This window comes from Ranitomeya variabilis, chromosome 4 (assembly GCF_051348905.1).
Source record: "Ranitomeya variabilis isolate aRanVar5 chromosome 4, aRanVar5.hap1, whole genome shotgun sequence".
Lineage (NCBI taxonomy): Eukaryota > Metazoa > Chordata > Amphibia > Anura > Dendrobatidae > Ranitomeya > Ranitomeya variabilis.
Window position 1 is genome coordinate 584,978,301 of NC_135235.1, and position 20,675 is coordinate 584,998,975.

The 20,675-nt window shown below is 48.8% G+C and overlaps 1 protein-coding gene across 4 annotated transcripts in view; it reads right to left on the minus strand.

Annotated features, from left to right (window-relative positions):
* C4H20orf96 (chromosome 4 C20orf96 homolog) overlaps nt 1-20,675 on the minus strand; it is a 47,181-nt gene that overhangs the window by 9,859 nt on the left and 16,647 nt on the right. For all 4 annotated transcript variants that reach the window (XM_077253091.1, XM_077253093.1, XM_077253095.1 and 1 more), the window contains 6 exons: nt 12,210-12,312; nt 10,660-10,772; nt 9,405-9,554; nt 6,967-7,066; nt 1,750-1,907; nt 546-647 (listed from right to left, as the gene is read on the minus strand). In XM_077253091.1, the coding sequence (XP_077109206.1) occupies nt 546-647; nt 1,750-1,907; nt 6,967-7,066; nt 9,405-9,554; nt 10,660-10,772; nt 12,210-12,312 (726 nt within the window). The remainder of the gene's footprint in view (nt 1-545; nt 648-1,749; nt 1,908-6,966; nt 7,067-9,404; nt 9,555-10,659; nt 10,773-12,209; nt 12,313-20,675) is intronic.

The following is a 20,675-nucleotide window of genomic DNA, read 5'->3' on the forward strand; positions in this document are numbered from 1 at the left end:
TAATTAGGGATATGGATGTGTTCAGAATTAGCCATTAACATTTATACTTGTGTTACATGGTGGTCAGTACACAGTGTCCATCACTTTTGCTAGGGAAAATTTTCTAACATTTTCTTAGTTGCATTTTACATCAAAGCCATGGTCCATAAACAGCTTACAACACAGCAAAGAGATCTAATTGATTAAAGTTATCAGTCAGGAGAAAGGTACAAAACTTTTCCAAAGCAATAGATTTACCATGGAGCACTGTGAAGACGGTCATCAAAAAGTGGCTTAGGTTTGGCACTACAGTGATATTACCTAGACTGGACACCCCTCAAAAACTATTGCAAACACAAGAAGAAAATTGGTCCAGCAGGCTGCCAAGAGGCCTACAGCAACAATACAGGAGCTGCAGGAATTTCTGATAAAGTACTGGTTGTTTACTGAATGTGACAACAACCTCCAATATTCTTTATATGTCTTGTCTGCAGGGTAAGGTGGCAAGATGTTAGAGTTTTTGTTTACAAAGAAAAACATCCAAGCCCAGAAATGTTATCACTCACCTCTACTACACCCTTGAGAATACCGTCCTTCACTTTCTGATGACTTTCCAACAACTTTTCAATCTCTGTCTGAGCCAGCGCAGTCACATCAGCCGCCTGATCCTGGTGAAGGACATGAAAGCCAGAAGTCAGAAAGGACAAATGCTTAAAGGAGAAAACAATCCATAATGGGTGACATTATTATTAATTATTATAGCGCCATTTATTCCATGGCGCTTTACATGTGAGGAGGGGTATACATAATAAAAACAAGTACAATAATCTTAAACAATACAGGTCAGAACTGGTACAGGAGGAGAGAGGACCCTGCCCGCGAGGGCTCACAATCTACAAGGGATGGGTGAGGATACAGTAGGTGAGGGTAGAGCTGGTCATGCAGCGGTTTGGTCGATCGGTGGTTACTGCAGGTTGTAGGCTTGTCGGAAGAGGTGGGTCTTCAGGTTCTTTTTGAAGGTTTCGATGGTAGGCGAGAGTCTGATGTGTTGTGGTAGAGGGTTCCAGAGTAGAGGGGAAGCACGGGAGAAGTCTTGTATGCAATTGTGGGAAGAGGAGATAAGAGGGGCATAGAGAAGGAGATCTTGTGAGGATCGGAGGTTGCGTGGAGGAAAGTACCGGGAGACGAGGTCACAGATGTATGGAGGAGACAGGTTGTGGATGGCTTTGTATGTCATGGTTAGGGTTTTGTACGGGAGTCTCTGGGTAATGGGGAGCCAGTGAAGGGATTGACAAAGGGGAGAGGCCGGGGAATAGCAGGGGGACAGGTGGATTAGTCGGGCAGCTGAGTTTAGAATAGATTGGAGGGGTGCAAGAGTGTTAGAGAGGAGGCCACAGAGCAGGAGGTTACAGTAGTCGAGGTGGGAGATGATGAGGGCATGGAATAGGGTTTTAAGAAACCTTATCCATATGCTGTGGACACTCCAATGGCAAGGTTTGCTTTCATTTTCTTTGTATCCTAGCCTATAGTAACAAGGTGTCAATGACTGACTGCAGCGTTCGCATGTGACCATAAGTAATCATCTATCTGAGAGCATTTAGTATTTGTTTGTGAAGTTAGAATCCCCCATTATATGTGCAGTGGTCTGTTCCACTGATGCATCACTGCAGAGCAGACCGATGCACATAGAGTAAGGGGGGGGGGGGTTGACTACAGTAAAAATCACATGGTGAGGTTGGATAGCTGAACATTAAATCTAATGCTTCTCACCTGATGCAGATCACATAACAGACGTATCTGTCTCTCCAGCTCTGCAGCCTGAAGGGTTTTCATTGAATGGCCCCGGTCTCGGTAATCTCGCAGTTGTTGAAGATCTTTCTGGGCTTCTTGAATCTTTTCTTCACAGTTCTGCAGCTGACGACGCACTACTGAAATTGACAGATTTCATTCTTTAAGGCTACTTTTATACTGTTTTTGTCAGCCTTTTATTACTGATAAAAAAAAGTGAATGCCGTGTTGTTTTTTTTTAATCCTATGAGTAAGTTTATAGAAAGACACCTAGGAAAAAAGTCCTACATACATGTTGGATCTATACAACTAGAAATGCACAAATACAACATTTTCCTATTAATGACTTGGCAATAAATGGTGTGGCAAGAAAGCGTTGGAAAGAATGGAAGGAAAAAATGCTGCCTGTAATGGCATTGCAAAAAAATAATCACATTATTACTATTGGTGTAAAGTGCGAATGGAAAGAAGACAGAAAATAAGTAGTGTCACTTTAAGAACATCTGGATGTGCAGTTAAATGTTGAAGAATAGACATTAAAGGGTTATTCCCAAATTATTCCATATCCTCAGGATAGAGAATAACTTGCTGATCGCTGGGTGTCCGACTTCGGGGACCCCTAGAGATTCTGAGAGCTACGAGAGCGTGGTACTGCAGGTCCCTGCTGAATGGAGCAGAGGTGTGTATGCTCAGTCTCTGCTCTATTAAAGGGAATCTGTCAGCAGGTTTTTGCTATGTAAGCTGAAGACAGCATGAGGTAGGGGTTAAAACGCAGATTTCAGCAATGCCTCTCTTATCAAGCTTAGAGCTTTTGTTTGCTTACAATGATTGTTTTAGCACCAGGAGCTTACCATTACTGACTACCAGCTAGCTGTTCCAACACACCCCCTCCTGTGATAAGCAGCTCACTGTCTATGTACATTGTATATACAGAGCTTGGTGTTGGCGGGGGCAGCTTTCTCAGCTCTGCTGCATGCTAAATCTAAAAGCTCTGATTGTGTCAGAACGGCTGCACCCAATAATGTAAGTGATACATCGTTGGATTCATCTTCTCTTTGCCTACATCAGGCTGCTCTCAGATTAGATAATCAATATCAACCAAACAGAAAAAACATATGACACCAAATGTCATACTGATGGTAGTAGGACCAAATAAACGGACACTCTGTTTAAACCTTCAACCTACAAGAGCCATAGAGTACAAAAGTCCCAATATAAAAAGTATCAAATTTTTATTACACCAAATTAACGTATTCCTCAACCAAGAATCTGCAAAAACCCTAGTCCATGCCCTCATCATCTCTCGCCTTGACTACTGCAACCTCCTGTTCTGTGGCCTCCCCTCAAACACTCTCGCACCCCTCCAATCTATTCTAAACTCTGCTGCCTGACTAATCCACCTGTCCCCCCGCTATTCCCCGGCCTCTCCCCTCTGTCAATCCCTTCACTGGCTCCCCATTGCCCAGAGACTCCAGTACAAAACCCTAACCATGACGTACAAAGCCATCCACAACCTGTCTCCTCCTTACATCTGTGATCTCATCTCCCGGTACTTTCCTACACGCAACCTCCGATCCTCACAAGATCTCCTTCTCTACTCCCCTCTTATCTCCTCTTCCCATAATCGTATACAAGATTTCTCTCACGTATCACCCCTACTCTGGAACCCTCTACCACAACACATCAGACTCTCGCCCACCATCGAAACCTTCAAAAAGAATCTGAAGACCCACCTCTTCCGACAAGCCTACAACCTGCAGTAACCACCGATCGACCAAACCGCTGCATGACCAGCTCTACCCTCACCTACTGTATCCTCACCCATCCCTTGTAGATTGTGAGCCTTCGCGGGCAGGGTCCTCTCTCCTACTGTACCTATTATGACTTGTATTGTTCAAGATTATTGTACTTGTTTTTATTATGTATACCCCTCCTCACTTGTAAAGCGCCATGGAATAAATGGCGCTATAACAATAAATAATAATAATAATTAACGTAACAATAATAGACATTAAGTCACAAAAAGGCATAAGACAGGTGGCGCACAGTGTCAAAAAGAAACCGTTGTGCGGTTCCACACATATAAATAACAGGCACGGGATAGATCAACAAATCTTGCCAACATCAGTGTCAGTATAACATTAATTAGAGATGGGCCTCCTTGTATAGAGATTCACTAGTTAAAATATACATATAATACAAAAAGAGTTGCTATGCCCAATCAATTAGTCATACAGGTAAGCAAGACGTTAATGTTAAGACACTGTCTCACAAATCCATTGTGCAACAAAAGTCAATTGCATAAAACATACATATCAATTTACAGAAAATAATCTCACCCATAGTAGCCTGTGTGTGGTCACGCCTAACAATGGATGACAGCCCCAACGCGCGTTTCGCGTGTAGGTATAAAATGGACCAGGTCCAACTCTTAAAATATATAATAAATTGGCCACTGTAGTTCAGTGCAGGATAAGGATGTGTTCTAAATTTTTCCATAAGAGTTTGGCAAAGTGATGAAATGTCCTATAAATATCTGTTCTGTTCCTGATCTAAGGATCTGGGCTTTTAGTTGAGATGAATCTGTGCTGCACTTTATGTACAATCTCAGTAGTGACCAGTGCTGTGGAGATGAATCTGTGCTGCACTTTATGTACATGCTCAGTATTGACCAGTGCTGTGGAGATGAATCTGTGCTGCATTTTATGTACATGCTTTGTAGTGACCGGTGCCGTGGAGATGAATCTGTGCTGCACTTTATGTACATGCTTTGTAGTGACCGGTGCTGTGGAGATGAATCTCTGCTGCACTTTATGTACATGCTCAGTAGTGACCAGTGCTGTGGGGATGAATCTGTGCTGCACTTTATGTACATGCTCAGTAGTGACCAGTGCTGTGGAGATGAATCTGTGCTGCACTTTATGTACATGCTCAGTAGTGATTAATGCTGTGGAGATGAATCTGTGCTGCACTTTATGTACATTCTCAGTAGTGACCAGTGCTCAGGAGATGAATCTATGCTGCACTTTATGTACATGCTCAGTAGTGACTGGTGCTGTGGAGATGAATCTGTGCTGCACTTTATGTACATTCTCAGTAGTGACCATTGCTGTGCAGTCAGGAGTCAGGGGAATTATGGAATCGGAGGTTTGCCTTACTGACACCACAGCCCTGGTTGCAGTGCCACATTCCAGTGGTTTCAGAGCCCCAATTTTGGGTTAGTTGGGGGTCCTAGTGATTGGGCCCCCAGCAATCAGCAGGTTATCTCCTATCCCATATTTGACAGCTGCTTCAACTCTGTGGATACAGCCACTCACGAGCAGCTACATATGACCATACCTCTAGTAGTGAACACTCTACATTTACTGAGTGCAGTGAATTCTTCCTTGAACAAACACTGTGTTGCGGAGCTGAAATCCTCCATTTTACAAAGGCTCATGTTACTGTGTTTACAGCTGTTAGGGAATGAGCTCAGTTTAGGTTTTTGAGAAAGGTTTACAGTTTACAGATGGCTGCCAAGTGCTGATTCCTTGAGAGGTCCTGAGCTGTAATAACAACAGTCCTGGTAGGTGGCGAACACTCATCTCAATGACCTGCCACAGTCACAGCACTCCGATAACAGGGGCTCGTTTAATGGGCACTTACAAATCAAGGAATTCGGTCATGGCTATGTGTTTCTTAGTCACAGGTCGGGGTCACACTTGCGAGTTCAATGCGAGAAACTCGCGCAAGTCTCTTGCATCAATACCCGGCACTACCGCCGGCACTCGGGACCAGAGCGTGCGGCTGCATAGAAATACATGCAGCCACACGCTCCGGTCCGAGTGCCGGCGGCAGTGTCAGGTATTGATGCGCGAGTTTCTTACAGATGGACATTTTAGATGCTTTCAAACTTCTGTTTTAACCTCTTAATAACACAGCTTTTTTTGGCACCACTTTGAACTACATATACTGTATTGAATAATATGTAACCTCACTTTTTATGCTTTCTTTTTTATCATTTTATTAAGATCCATAACTTTTAAAATCTTTTTCTGTCAACATAATCATGTGAGAACTTTATTATTGCAGGATAAATTTGTAGATTTGAATGACACCATTCACTTTATCACATGATGTAGAGAAAAATGGGAAAAAATTCAAAGTGGGGTGGAATTGAAAGAAAATCCAAGAAATTCCACATTTTGTTTTTATGATATTCAATTTTTTTCATCATTTTGTAACCCTTTGGGACTTGAACGTGTGATCACCTAAACAATGCACTGTAATACTGAAATGTATTGTGGTTATCAACAATGAAGCCCAGCCACAGGCTTGTCATCATAGTTATACAGACATGGCAGACACGGTAGCCTTCAGAAGTCCCCTGTGCTGCAATGACTACCAATCAGCTCATGCGACTGAGTCACGGGAAAAAGAGAGCGATGGGTGTCCAAAACAATCCCTTGTTCCTAACCCCTAAAATGCCGATGTCACAATTAACAACAGCACCAAAAAGAATGTGATCGGAGCTAGCAAGAAGTAACTCTTGGGTAAGGCTGTATAACACAGCTGGCACCTGTACTGTACAGAGCACGCTCAGCTATAGTCCCTATAGTGAGTGAGCACAACCATTGTACATACTCAATGGAAGTTATTGAGGGGTTAATCCATTTTTAATTTTTTGTGCTGCGGGAAGGGGTAAAGTTTTTGTTATCTTTTACCACTTTTGCATAACTAAAAAAAAGTAAATATATATATTTTTTTAAAGAAAATATCAGATTTTTTTGTCCATACATTAATTTTAATTAGTCCCGCTAATCCTCCTTTGATTCCTTTTATATTGTAGTTCATTTATCTGTCAGCATTATAGACCCGGAGGCCATTATTATGCCCGTGGCTGCCATGGTAATCTATCAGCATCCGGCATTCACATAACATTGTCTAACAATGGGCTAAAAGATGAAGTCGTCTCGCTGTGTAAAACCACATAAGTGCAGCGATCAGCACGTAATAGGGTAAAACCTCCATAACCAGGGTATGTTACATGGGTTCTCATCTTGACCATCTGCTGCCCTCGCAGGTAAGTGACTTTTAAACCTTTTGACCTTTTCTAGTAATCCAGCACTTATCAGATCTCAGTGTTGACAGATAAAGGATTTTTTTCCTGTATATTTATTGCTATTTATATTGAAAATACAGGACTTAGCGGACCCTCACCATTCACACGTTCCTTGCTCATTTCCCTGGTTATCTCCAGATCCCGTTGAGACTCTCGAGTTTGATGTTCTGTCCATATCTGTACTGCGTGGACATTACTCTAAAGGGAGATAAAGAAACCATATTTAGGCTTAGGCTAGTTTCACACTAGCGTTAACTGCATTACGTCGCAAATCCGTTTTTTTGCCGAAAAAACGGATGCGTCAAAAAAGTGAAAAACGGTGACAAACGTATGCCACGCATCCAGCATTTCGACGGATCCGTCGCAAATCCGCTAAACGTTTCCGTCGAAAATACTGGATGCGTTGCATACGTTGCATCCGTTTTTACCATCCGTTGCATCCGTTTTTACGACGGATCCGTTTTTAAAATGGGAGGCTCCCAAATTTGATTGGCTACTGGAAAATATGGAAAACTATATAATTACTGTTTTTACAGCCCATCTTTGAGGGTTTTAGTTTTGTGGCAGCGATGGAAGGTGTTCTTGTGAGGATTGCACTTAAATACGTGGCACTTAAATACGTGGCACTTATATACGTGGCACTTAAATACGTGGCACTTAAATACGTGGCACTGAAATACGTGGCACTGAAATACGTGGCACTTAAATACGTGGCACTTATATACGTGGCACTTATATACGTGGCACTTAAATACGTGGCACTTAAATACGTGGCACTGAAATACGTGGCACTGAAATACGTGGCACTTAAATACGTGGCACTTATATACGTGGCACTTAAATACGTGGCACTTAAATACGTGCCACGTATATAAGTGCCACGTATTTCAGTGCCACATATTTCAGTGCCACGTATTTCAGTGCCACGTATATAAGTGCCACGTATTTAAGTGCCACGTATTTAAGTGCCACGTATTTAAGTGCCACGTATTTCAGTGCCACGTATTTCAGTGCCACGTATCACGTATTTAAGTGCCACGTATTTAAGTGCCACGTATTTAAGTGCCACGTATATAAGTGCAACGTATTTAAGTGCCACGTATTTCAGTGCCACGTATCACGTATTTAAGTGCCACGTATTTAAGTGCCACGTATTTAAGTGCCACGTATATAAGTGCCACGTATATAAGTGCCACGTATATAAGTGCCACGTATTTCAGTGCCACGTATTTCAGTGCCACGTATCACGTATTTAAGTGCCACGTATATACGTGGCCATATATGTGGGGTTGAAGGCCCAGGCCAGGTTTATATAGATTTGGGGGTGTCTGGCCATTTGGCAACAAAATCCAGCTTCTGAGCATGCTCAGTGTAAAAAAACGTATTGCAGCGCTGCATTGCGTCGTACGACGTGTCCCGACGCATCCGTCGCTCATAGGCTTCCATTGTAGCCAACGACGCATGCCGCAGGATGCGTCGCGACACGTTTTTTAGGCGGAGACAAAAAACGCTACAAGCAACGTTTTTTGCCGACGACGTATCGCCAAATTTCGACGCATCCGTCGTAAAACGTACACGACGTATGTCAATCCGTCGCAATACGTCGCCAATACAAGTCTATGGGGAAAAAACGCATCCAGCAAAAACTTTTGCTGGATGCGTTTTTTCGGAAAAAAGACGTTTTGAGACGTAATGCAGTTAACGCTAGTGTGAAAGTAGCCTTAGGCCCTATTTACACATGTAGTGCAGCGGTATCCGCACTGTGCAGTGATGATGCAGTGACCTAGCAAAGTTCAAAGCAAAATGTCTCGTTAATGTTCAACTCACAAAAAAAAAGCAGATGATATCCTCCGGATCGCAGCTGGGAACCATACCCTCTAGAATGCAGCCAATGAACATACCAGTCCACTTCCGAGACTAGTTGCTGTGGGCGACTGCACCGCTGTGCATGCTGTGGGTGCCAGGCCTTTCCGCTCCCTTGGCTGTTTAGTTCCGCTTGCCTGTGTTGCCTCTCACAAGTCAAGCTCTGCAGAGCCTTCTGGTCTGCACTCTAGCAAACACCAAACTGACACTGATTCTGAACCTGACACACCCAAACCCTTTACTGCAGGTCTTTTAACTCGACTCTGTGGCCTTCAGCCACATGGAAAACCCGGGCCAGGAATGAAATGGACTGCACCACTACCATCCTGTAGTCCGTTTAAAAAATAAAAGCCCAGCAGGTTTTCTAAAATCTGCCTTGGACAAACAGTTTGCCCAAGATTAACACTTCCTTTTATTCCACATTGCAACCACAGCTACGCCTGTGACTGCAATGCACTCCCATCACCTCAATACCCCTCTGTGCGCATCCTGGGTGGAACACACAGCGACCCCCACATGTAACACCGGTCACTGCCTCACACACAGAAGATATTTATCTTGTTTCTTCAATAATATAGGGGCTGCAAAGCCCCCACGCAAAAGCAAAATAATGCTCAATGTACAGCTCAAGACGTAGTGATAATGCTAAAAAAAAAGCAGCTCTCACACTCACCCCTGCCCTGTTATACTGCTGAAGGTGTTGGGTGGCGCTCTTCATAGCCTCATCTTCGATCGCTATGATTCGTCTCATCATGGAGGCATTCTCCTCTTCTAGGCGCTTGCACTGGGAATTCAGGCTAGGCAACGATTGTGTAGTATATGTCTGGAATTGGAAGTGAAATACTGATATAGACATTTAGAGAAAGGCAATAAACCTGCACACTGGTATAGTGTTAGGGTATGCGCAAACGCTGCGGATTTTGCTGCGGATTCGCAGCAGTATTCCATGAGTTTACAGTACCATGTAAACCTATGGAAAACAAAATCCGCAGTGCACATGCTGAGGAAAAAAACGCGCGGAAATGTAGCGTTGTTTATTCCACAGCATGTTCATTCTTTGTGCGGATTCCGCAGCGGTTTACACCTGCTCCATAATAGGAATCTGCAGGTGTAAAACCGCAGGTGGAATACGCACAAAATCCGCGGTAAATCCGCACACCTTTCCGCAGCGTGTGCACATACCCTCAAGGTACGTCCCCACAGAGCAAAAGCTGCGGAGACGGCGTACAGGTCACAGCAGTTTTCAGATTGATTGCTGAGAATTGATTTTCCATGGCTGCGCAGTTGTGTGTAACCTAGCGGACATTAGCAATCATTTTATATCAATCAGTGGTGAGGTTTTTGGATGCATTGCAGCTAAGCCTTGGCCATCCCATTTCCATTCCTTAGGATTGTATCCGCACCCTGAAGCCCTTATTAGACCAATTATTTGATGATACATTGCAGATGCAGCCAGATATCAACTCCTTTATTATTTTATATTCTAACAGAAGATCTCCACCTCAATGTGTAGGAAATATGATGGAAATAAGACCTATCACACACAATAATGACTAATTATTAGAGTTAAGCAAAATCATTTTCAAGACTAAAGCACCTCGCATGTCTTTTGTCATGACATTGCAATAGCCTAGTAATCACAAGAAGCACTCAGGATGCCGATACTCAAGTGGCGGCCAAGGAAGTTTGCATTGCTCTAGTCCCAGGGTCCTGAATAGCTTTTTGTTGCCATTTAGTGATTACCTTACACCTGTATGTGATAGAGAGAATATTTTCTGTTGTTCTGCTGCCCCCTAGTGGCTGACATCCATACTGCATGCACAAAGGCAAAAGGGCTGATATTGGGTACACGTAAGGGAGTTGTTAGAAAGAAGAGTAGAGGAGCCACTGCTCTATACATAACAGACAGATAGATGGACACATCATACCAGCAAAACGGGGACACCTTTTTTCAGTCTGTTTTTGGCCGTAACACAATTCTTGTTGAGCTGATAGTCTGCCGTCTTTTGTTGGGCGGTCACTTTTGTAGGACCCTTAGCACCTGTGTGGAGTAAATGTATTGGAACACATGTCTTAATAATTGATTTCAGGCTTTTGGCTGTGCACCATCGCCCCTGCTGTATGACATCCGGCTCCTCACTTTGTCCTCGGTCATTACTAATATTTATGGCAGAATGGCTGGTGGTACAGAGCTACCTGATACCAGTCTGGTCCTGTACTATGTGTAACACGTCAGCTCATGACATTTCTTCCCTCCTAAATATTCCCCCATCACCTGTGAGTGATATTACTGAGAAGTGGTAGGAACCTCAACAATGCAGTTAGGCTACGTTCACATTTGCGTTGTGCGCCGCAGCGTCGGCAACGCAACGCACAACGCAAACAAAAACGCAGCAAAACGCATGCACAACGCTGCGTTTTGCGATGCATGCGTCCTTTTTTAGGTTGATTTTGGACGCAGCAAAAATGCAACTTCCTGCGTCCTCTGCGCCTGGACGCGTGCGCCGCAGTGACGCATGCGTCGCAAAACGCAAGTGCAACGCATGTCCGTGTGCCCCCATGTTAAATATAGGGGCGCATGACGCATGCGGCGACGCTGCGGCGCAGACCGCAAATGTGAACGTAGACTTACAGAGTGGAGTCACCGAGTGCTGAGGAGCAGAAAAGTCACCAACGCTCTGCAGACTCCATAACCACAGAGTCCAGACCTCCTCTTGTATCAACATCAGCACAAAAACTGTGCCCCCCGCCATGAGCTTCGTGTGCAGCCTTACATCACCAAGCACAATGCTGAGCATCGGATGGAGTGGTGTAAAGCAGCCGCCACCAGACTCTGTAGCAGTGGAACCATGTTATAAGGAGTGACGGATCACACTTCTCTATCTGGCATCTGATGGACAAGTCTGGGTTTGGTGAGTGTACGATAACGTTGCCTGCCTGCATAATGTCAGCTGCAAATTTGCTGGTGGAGGGGTAATGCTATGGGCTTTACTTTCAGGGCTCGGTGTAGGCCCCTTAGTTTTAGTGAAGGGAAATATTACTTCATCTGCACCCAAGACATTTTAGATAATTGTATGCCTCCATCTTGGTGAGAACGCTCTGCTATCTTCCCCATGACCATGCCCAGTGCACAAGCTCCATAAAGGCATGGTTGGGGGAGTTTGGTGTAGAAGAACACGACTGGCTGCACAAAGTCCTGACCTCAAAACCATCCAACACCTTTGGGATGAACTAGAATGGAGATAATGATCCCGGCCTTTCCTCCACCATCAAGGTCTGACCTCACAAATGCTCTTCTGGATGAAAGGACAAAAATTCCCAAAATCTTGCAGAAGGCCTTTCCAGAAGAGATCCTACAGAGACAATCCCATCCACTTGTGTGACCGAGATCAGCACTTGTCTTATGATATTGCTGAGTGCAAGGGTTACATAGAAGCACTATAGTATCCAGATAGCCCAGTATGATCTGTAATATTACCTGTGGCGTGATTGGGGAGAGGGACATTGTGGAAGGTTGCGTTCTTTGAACAGTCCGCACAGTGATGTCCCCTTGCCATCAGCCGCTGAGACATGCTGTGATCCTGAAGATAAAGAATCATACACTGGATCATTCAGTACATGGGATCACATCCAATAACCCTGACTACCAACTAAAGATTATATTTTTATATCCCTGTCTGCTAAACAGTTTATAGGCAGCTGAGGACTGAGGGAGTTGTAGTCTGATAAGAGGAAACGTTTGGCTGAAGTTCTAGGCAGTCGCCCATCAGACATAAGAGAAGCTGACACATCAGTGCTTTGCAGATCTGCAATGTTACATAACTCCATGTTCCCCTCTGCCCGAAGGCTGGCGATATGTAATGTGTCCTTGTGGTGAGGTGCCCCATCCAGTGGATACTTGTGGTATTACATCACTGTCAATCTCCGTGTGTCTCAGGCGGTCAAGACAAGAAATTTGATTTCAATTTGTTCACAAAGATCATTCTGTCATCATGGGGGAGACGTATGGAACTGTCTAAAGGAAAATATATATATATTATTGCCCATAGTAACCAATCACAGCCTTCATTTTGCATTCGGCTCTGCAATTGGTTGCTGTTGGCAACAAAGACAATTCTATGTCACTAAGACCATCTCTGGGGGTGTTATATCTGAAGAAATGGGTCAGAGGAATCAACTATGTTTCCAGGAGGCTGTGGTGGTTAATGGATGCTAAATAAAGAACTATACTTCAATTAACTTTCTGGATGTTGGATATTTAATCCTGCACTACAGCTCAACCGTGTGTGCACAGCGTCTCCGAGGGTAGCCCCATCAGTCAGACTGTCTCTAGTGTTAGCTATGTCAGTCAGACTGTCTCTAGAGGATAGCTATGTCAGTCAGACTGTCTCTAGAGGATAGCTATGTCAGTCAGACTGTATATAGGGGTAAATATCAGACTGTCTCTGGGGTAGATCTGCCAGTTAGACTGTCTCTAGTGTTAGCTATGTCAGTCATACTGTATAAAGGGGTAAATATCAGACTGTCTCTAGTGGTAGATATGTCAGTCTGACTGTCTCTAGGGGTGAATATCAGACTGTCTCTGGGGAAATATGTCAGTCAGATTGCCTTTATTGGTAGATATGTCAGTCACACTGTCTCTAGTTGATAGCTATGTCAGTCTGACTGTCTATAGGGGTAAATGTCAGACTCTATCTGGGGATAGATACAGTGGGGGAAATAAGTATTTGAACCCTTGCTGATTTTGTACGTTTGCCCACTGACAAAGACATGAACAGTCTATAATTTTAAGGGTAGGTTAATTTTAACATTGGGTTAGAATATCAAAAATAAAATCCAGAAAATCACATTATATACATTTATTTGCATTTTGCAGTGAGAAATAAGTATTTGATCCCCTAACAACCATTAAGTGTTCTGGCTCCTACAGACCAGTTAGGCTATGTGCACACGTTGCGGAAATTGCTGCGGATCTGCAGTTGCGGGTCCGCCGCAGTTTCCCATGAGTTTACAGTACAATGTACCGTATTTTCCGGCGTATAAGACGACTGGGCGTATAAGACGACCCCCCAACTTTACCAGTTAAAAAATAAAATCTTCTTAAAAGTTGGGGGTCTTCTTATACACCGTATGTCGTCTTATAGGGCCGGTGAATATGTGCCTTTTGGGGGGGGGGGGGGGGAGTGATCCTGATGAGGACGAGGGGGCGTCTCACAGGAAAGTGAGTATCCCCCATTACCTTATCATAGCGATGCAGCGTGGGGTCTCTGTGCTGGGAGCGGTGGCTGCTGTGCTGTGGCGGCTCCTCTTCTGCAGTGTGGGGCCTCTGTGCTGTGGGGCGGTGGCGGCGGCGTATCTTCATGCAGTCGGGGCTCCTCCGGCATCTCAAAGACTGGAAGCCCCGCCGGCAACTCCATCGGTACAATGCGGTCAGGTGGCCTCCGGGAAAATGGCCGCTGCTCAGATTCAGATCTCGTCCCGAGATCTCGGGAGACGAGATCTGAATCTGAGCAGCGGCCATTTTCCCGGAGGCAGCTCAATAGGTGCGATGCGGTGGCCCGGCCGCTGGGGGCTGCGCATGCTCAGATTCAGATCTCGTCCCGAAATCTCGGGACACGAGATCTGAATCTAAGCAGCGGCCATTTTCCCGGAGGCCAGCGCATTGTACCGATGGAGTTGCCGGCGGGGCTTCCAGGCTGAGATGCCGGAGGAGCCCTGACTGCATGAAGATACACCGCCGCCACCACCGCCCCACAGCACCAGAGGCCCCACACTGCAGAAGAGGAGCCGCCACAGCACAGCAGCCACCGCTCCCAGCACAGAGACCCCACGCTGCAGCGCTATGATAAGGTAATGGGGGATACTCACTTTCCTGTGAGACGCCCCCTCGTCATCAGGACCACTCCCCCCCCCACCCACCATATACACCGGCGTACAAGGCGATTCCCGGCGTACAAGACGACCCCCGACTTTTAAGAAGATTTTCAGGGGTTAAAAAGTCGTCTTGTACGCCGGAAAATACGGTAATTATCACATGTGTTTAAGATTGATTTCAGTGATTCATTGAGCCCTGAGACACAATACCATCCACGAGTTTATTTGAAAAAGAAAACAATTAAATCTTTAAGACACTTAAATCCAATTTTCATAATAATTTGGAACACAGTGTACATACATTCATCTCATTCGTAGCTTACTATTGTTGGAAATTTGACCCTCTCAAAGATTCCCAGATGATGAGTCAAATATAGGAGAGTTTTTATTCTTGCTGCACTAAATGTACCGTAAACCTATGGGAAACCGAAAACGCTGTGCCCAAGCTGCGGAAAAAAAAACGCGCGGAACCGCAGCGGTTTACATTCCGCAGCATGTCAATTCTTTGTGCGGATTCCACAGCGGTTTTACACCTGCTCCATAATAGAAAACCGCAGGTGTAAAACCGCAGTGGAATCCGCACAAAAACCGCGGTAAATCCGCTATAAGTCCGCAGGAAAAACGCTCTGTTTTTGCCCTGCGGATTTATCAAATCCGCTGCGGAAAAATCCGCAGAGGACCATTATATGTGTGCACATAGCCTTAGGCCGGCGTCACACTGGCGTGTTTTACGGACGTATGAGAGGCACAGAAAGTACGGACTGCATACGGTACAATGATTCTCTATGGCCCTGCTCCTATCTGCTGTATTTTACGGATCCGTATTATACGGTCTTGTACGGCCGTAGAAAATCGCAGCATGCTGCGTTTGTCACCGTATTGCGCAAAAAAATCCGCCAATGAAAGTCTATGGGGGCGAGAAAATTACGGATTACACACGGACCATGCGTGTGACTTGCGAGAAATACGCAGCGGTGTTCTCTAGAAAAGCCGGCAATTCAGTGCGGTGTACAGTAAAATCACACTGACAGAATAGAATAGAATAGGTAGAATAAATGTGTACACATAGAATAGGTATATATATATCTATAATATAACGCTAGGAGCGTCACTCTGTCCGAAGCCTTTATAGACTGCGCAAGCGCAAGCGCCGGCGCAGTCTGGACCCCACAGAGTGACGCTCCCAGGAGATCGCGGTATGCGTAAGCACTGAACGCACACCGCGATCTCCAACGGAGAAGCGGGGACGAGCCACGGAGCCAGGAGGGTGAGTATATTTACCTGTCCTCCGTTCCACCGCTGCGCGCGAGCCTCCGTCCTCCACATCCTCTGCCTGAGACGTTCAGTTCAGAGGGCACGATGACGCGCTTAATGCACGCCGCCCTCTGACTGAACAGTCACAGCCAGAGGACAGGACCCGGAAGACAGACCGGCGCGCAGCAGTGGAACGGGAGGACAGGTAAATATAGCAAGTGCCGGGGGCCTGAGCTAGCGGCGACCCCGGCACCTGACCCCCACAGCGCGCCGGTGTCCCCGCCTGCTCAGGCTCCCAGCAGAGCCACGCACAGCCCCCCGCAGTCAACAGAGCCACGCACAGCCCCCCGCAGTCAGCAGAGCCACGCACAGCCCCCCGCAGTCAGCAGAGCCACGCACAGCCCCCCGCAGTCAGCAGAGCCACGCACAGCCCCCCGCAGTCAGCAGAGCCACGCACAGCCGCCCGCAGTCAGCAGAGCCACGCACAGCCGCCCGCAGTCAGCAGAGCCACGCACAGCCGCCCGCAGTCAGCAGAGCCACGCACAGCCGCCCGCAGTCAGCAGAGCCACGCACAGCCGCCCGCAGTCAGCAGAGCCACGCACAGCCGCCCGCAGTCAGCAGAGCCACGCACAGCCGCCCGCAGTCAGCAGAGCCACGCACAGCCGCCCGCAGTCAGCAGAGCCACGCACAGCCGCCCGCAGTCAGCAGAGCCACGCACAGCCGCCCGCAGTCAGCAGAGCCACGCACAGCCGCCCGCAGTCAGCAGAGCCACGCACAGCCGCCCGCAGTCAGCAGAGCCACGCACAGCCGCCCGCAGTCAGCAGAGCCACGCACAGCCGCCCGCAGTCAGCAGAGCCACGCACAGCCGCCCGCAGTCAGCAGAGCCACGCACAGCCGCCCGCAGTCAGCAGAGCCACGCACAGCCGCCCGCAGTCAGCAGAGCCACGCACAGCCGCCCGCAGTCAGCAGAGCCACGCACAGCCGCCCGCAGTCAGCAGAGCCACGCACAGCCACCCGCAGTCAGCAGAGCCACGCACAGCCGCCCGCAGTCAGCAGAGCCACGCACAGCCGCCCGCACTCAGCAGAGCCACGCACAGCCGCCCGCACTCAGCAGAGCCACGCACAGCCGCCCGCACTCAGCAGAGCCACGCACAGCCGCCCGCACTCAGCAGAGCCACGCACAGCCGCCCGCACTCAGCAGAGCCACGCACAGCCGCCCGCACTCAGCAGAGCCACGCACAGCCGCCCGCACTCAGCAGAGCCACGCACAGCCGCCCGCACTCAGCAGAGCCACGCACAGCCGCCCGCACTCAGAAGAGCCACGCACAGCCGCCCGCACTCAGAAGAGCCACGCACAGCCGCCCGCAGTCAGCAGAGCCACGCACAGCCCCCCGCAGTCAGCAGAGCCACGCACAGCCCCCCGCAGTCAGCAGAGCCACGCACAGCCGCCCGCAGTCAGCAGAGCCACGCACAGCCGCCCGCAGTCAGCAGAGCCACGCACAGCCGCCCGCAGTCAGCAGAGCCACGCACAGCCGCCCGCAGTCAGCAGAGCCACGCACAGCCGCCCGCACTCAGCAGAGCCACGCACAGCCGCCCGCACTCAGCAGAGCCACGCACAGCCGCCCGCACTCAGCAGAGCCACGCACAGCCGCCCGCACTCAGCAGAGCCACGCACAGCCGCCCGCACTCAGAAGAGCCACGCACAGCCGCCCGCACTCAGCAGAGCCACGCACAGCCGCCCGCACTCAGCAGAGCCACGCACAGCCGCCCGCACTCAGCAGAGCCACGCACAGCCGCCCGCACTCAGCAGAGCCACGCACAGCCGCCCGCACTCAGCAGAGCCACGCACAGCCGCCCGCACTCAGCAGAGCCACGCACAGCCGCCCGCACTCAGCAGAGCCACGCACAGCCGCCCGCACTCAGCAGAGCCACGCACAGCCGCCCGCACTCAGCAGAGCCACGCACAGCCGCCCGCAGTCAGCAGAGCCACGCACAGCCGCCCGCAGTCAGCAGAGCCACGCACAGCCGCCCGCAGTCAGCAGAGCCACGCACAGCCGCCCGCAGTCAGCAGAGCCACGCACAGCCGCCCGCAGTCAGCAGAGCCACGCACAGCCGCCCGCAGTCAGCAGAGCCACGCACAGCCGCCCGCAGTCAGCAGAGCCACGCACAGCCGCCCGCAGTCAGCAGAGCCACGCACAGCCGCCCGCAGTCAGCAGAGCCACGCACAGCCGCCCGCAGTCAGCAGAGCCACGCACAGCCGCCCGCAGTCAGCAGAGCCACGCACAGCCGCCCGCAGTCAGCAGAGCCACGCACAGCCGCCCGCAGTCAGCAGAGCCACGCACAGCCGCCCGCAGTCAGCAGAGCCACGCACAGCCGCCCGCAGTCAGCAGAGCCACGCACAGCCGCCCGCAGTCAGCAGAGCCACGCACAGCCGCCCGCAGTCAGCAGAGCCACGCACAGCCGCCCGCAGTCAGCAGAGCCACGCACAGCCGCCCGCAGTCAGCAGAGCCACGCACAGCCGCCCGCAGTCAGCACAGCCGCCCGCACTCAGCACAGCCGCCCGCACTCAGCACAGCCGCCCGCACTCAGCACAGCCGCCCGCACTCAGCACAGCCGCCCGCACTCAGCACAGCCGCACTCGGGCAGTAGAGCCGGAGAGAGAAAGATGGGAGCAACATATGGCAGAATGGAAACAGGAACAGGCAGAATGGGGGCGCGGGATGGGAGCAGCACATGACAGAATGATTGCGCACGATGGGAGCAGCACATGACAGGATGGGGGTGCAGGATGGGAGCACATGACAGGATGGGGCGCAGGATGGGAGCAGCACATGACAGGATGGGAGCAGCACATGACAGAATGGGGGCACACACATGACAGGATGGGGGTGTAGGATGGAGCAGCATATGACAGGATGGGGGCGCAGGATGGGAGCACATGACAGGATGGGGACGAAGGATTGAGCAGCACATGACAGGATGGGGGCGCAGGATGGAGGAGCACATGACAGGATGGGGGCGCAGGATGGAGCAGCACATGACAGGATGGGGCCGCAGGATGGAGGAGCACATGACAGGATGGGGACGCAGGATGGAGCAGCACATGACAGGATGGGGACGCAGGATGGAGCAGCACATGACAGGATGGTGACCATATACCAATATAAATGCTCGCCACCCGGGCGTAGAACGGGTTCAATAGCTAGTATATATATATATATATATATATATATGTCAGTGAGACACATATATATTTATATTTCATATAGCGCTAGATAGCATAAAAGCCGGTAATTCAATTGCCGGCTTTTCATTTCTCCTTCACAAACCCGACAGGATATGAGACATGGGTTACATACAGTAAACCATCTCATATCCCTTCTTTTATTACATATTCCTCTTTACTAATGTAACAAGTGTCTCTGTGTAAAATTTGGGCGCTGTAGCTTGTAAAATAAAGGGTTAAATCCCGGAATAAATTGGCGTGGGCTCCTTCACAATTTTCTCCGCCAGAGTGGGAAAGCCAGTGACTGAGGGCAGATATTAATAGCCAGGAGAGGGTCCATGGTTATTGCACCCCCCCTGGCTAAAAACATCTGCCCCCAGCCACCCCAGAAAAGGCATATCTGTAAGATGCGCCTATTCTGGCACTTAGCCTCTCTCTTCCCACTCCTGAGTAGCGGTGGGATATGGGGTAATGAAGGGTTAATGTCACCTTGCTATTGTAAGGTGACATTAAGCCAGGTTAATCATGGAGTGGCGTCAATTATGACACCTATCCATTATTAATCCAATAGAATGAAATGGTTAATAAAACACACATACATTATTAAAAAGTATTTTAATGAAATAAAGACACATGGTGTTTTAATATTTTATTATACTCTTAATCCACCTGAAGACCCTTGTCACCTGAAATAAAGTTAAACAAAACAAACAACAATATTCCATACCTTCCGTCTTTCAGTCTTGTCCCACGCTGTACATATTCTGAAAAGTTCCCAGGCTCGAGTTCATATGAGTTCATCCAGCAGAGGGTGCATCACTGCGACTCGAGGTAACTACAGGACATTCCCCTGCATTCTGTCACGCTCACGCCCAGATTGGTAGGCGTGGGTGTGCGGGGGTGTGGCCCCACTGGACCACAGACCAAACTTCCCTGGAAGGGGTGTAACTAAGTAGCTTCCTAGGTGTTCGCTGGAGCCTCTGATGGTGAGGTCAGACTTGTGCAATAGGAAGCTACCAGGTACCACTCCAGGGTGGTGTCTGGCTGTGGCTGCTGATCCCACCGGGGAACGGAACATAGACAGGCAAGCGGGCACGGCTGGTACTCTGGCAGACAGGCGGGCGAAGCTGGCTCTCTGATAGGCAGGCAGGTACGGCTGGAACACAGGAAGAACCAGTAGGGACCGGTCTGCAGGCAGGTATGTGAAACAGGTAGGAACCTGTTCAGATAGGAGAACTAAATAACAAGTAGAGAAAGACCGCAAGAGCGGATGCAGAGAGAAAGCACAGGAGCAAGATCCAAGAACAGAAATGCAGGAGGCGGAGCCAAGAGCAGGAGGGGGAGCCAAGTGCAGAAACGCAGGAGGCAGAGCCAAGAGCTGGAGGCGGAGCCAAGTGCAGAAACGCAGGAGGCGGAGCCAAGAGTGGGAGAAGTAGAACCGCAAGGAGCGGAGCCAGGTAGAACCGCAAGGAGCGGAGCAAAGTAGTACCAGAAGAAGCAGAGCGAGAGCTGAGCGGAGCCGCACCACAGAGTGCAGAGCAAAGTCAGAGTACAGAGCAAAGCAAGACACAGAGTATGCACAGCAGGGAA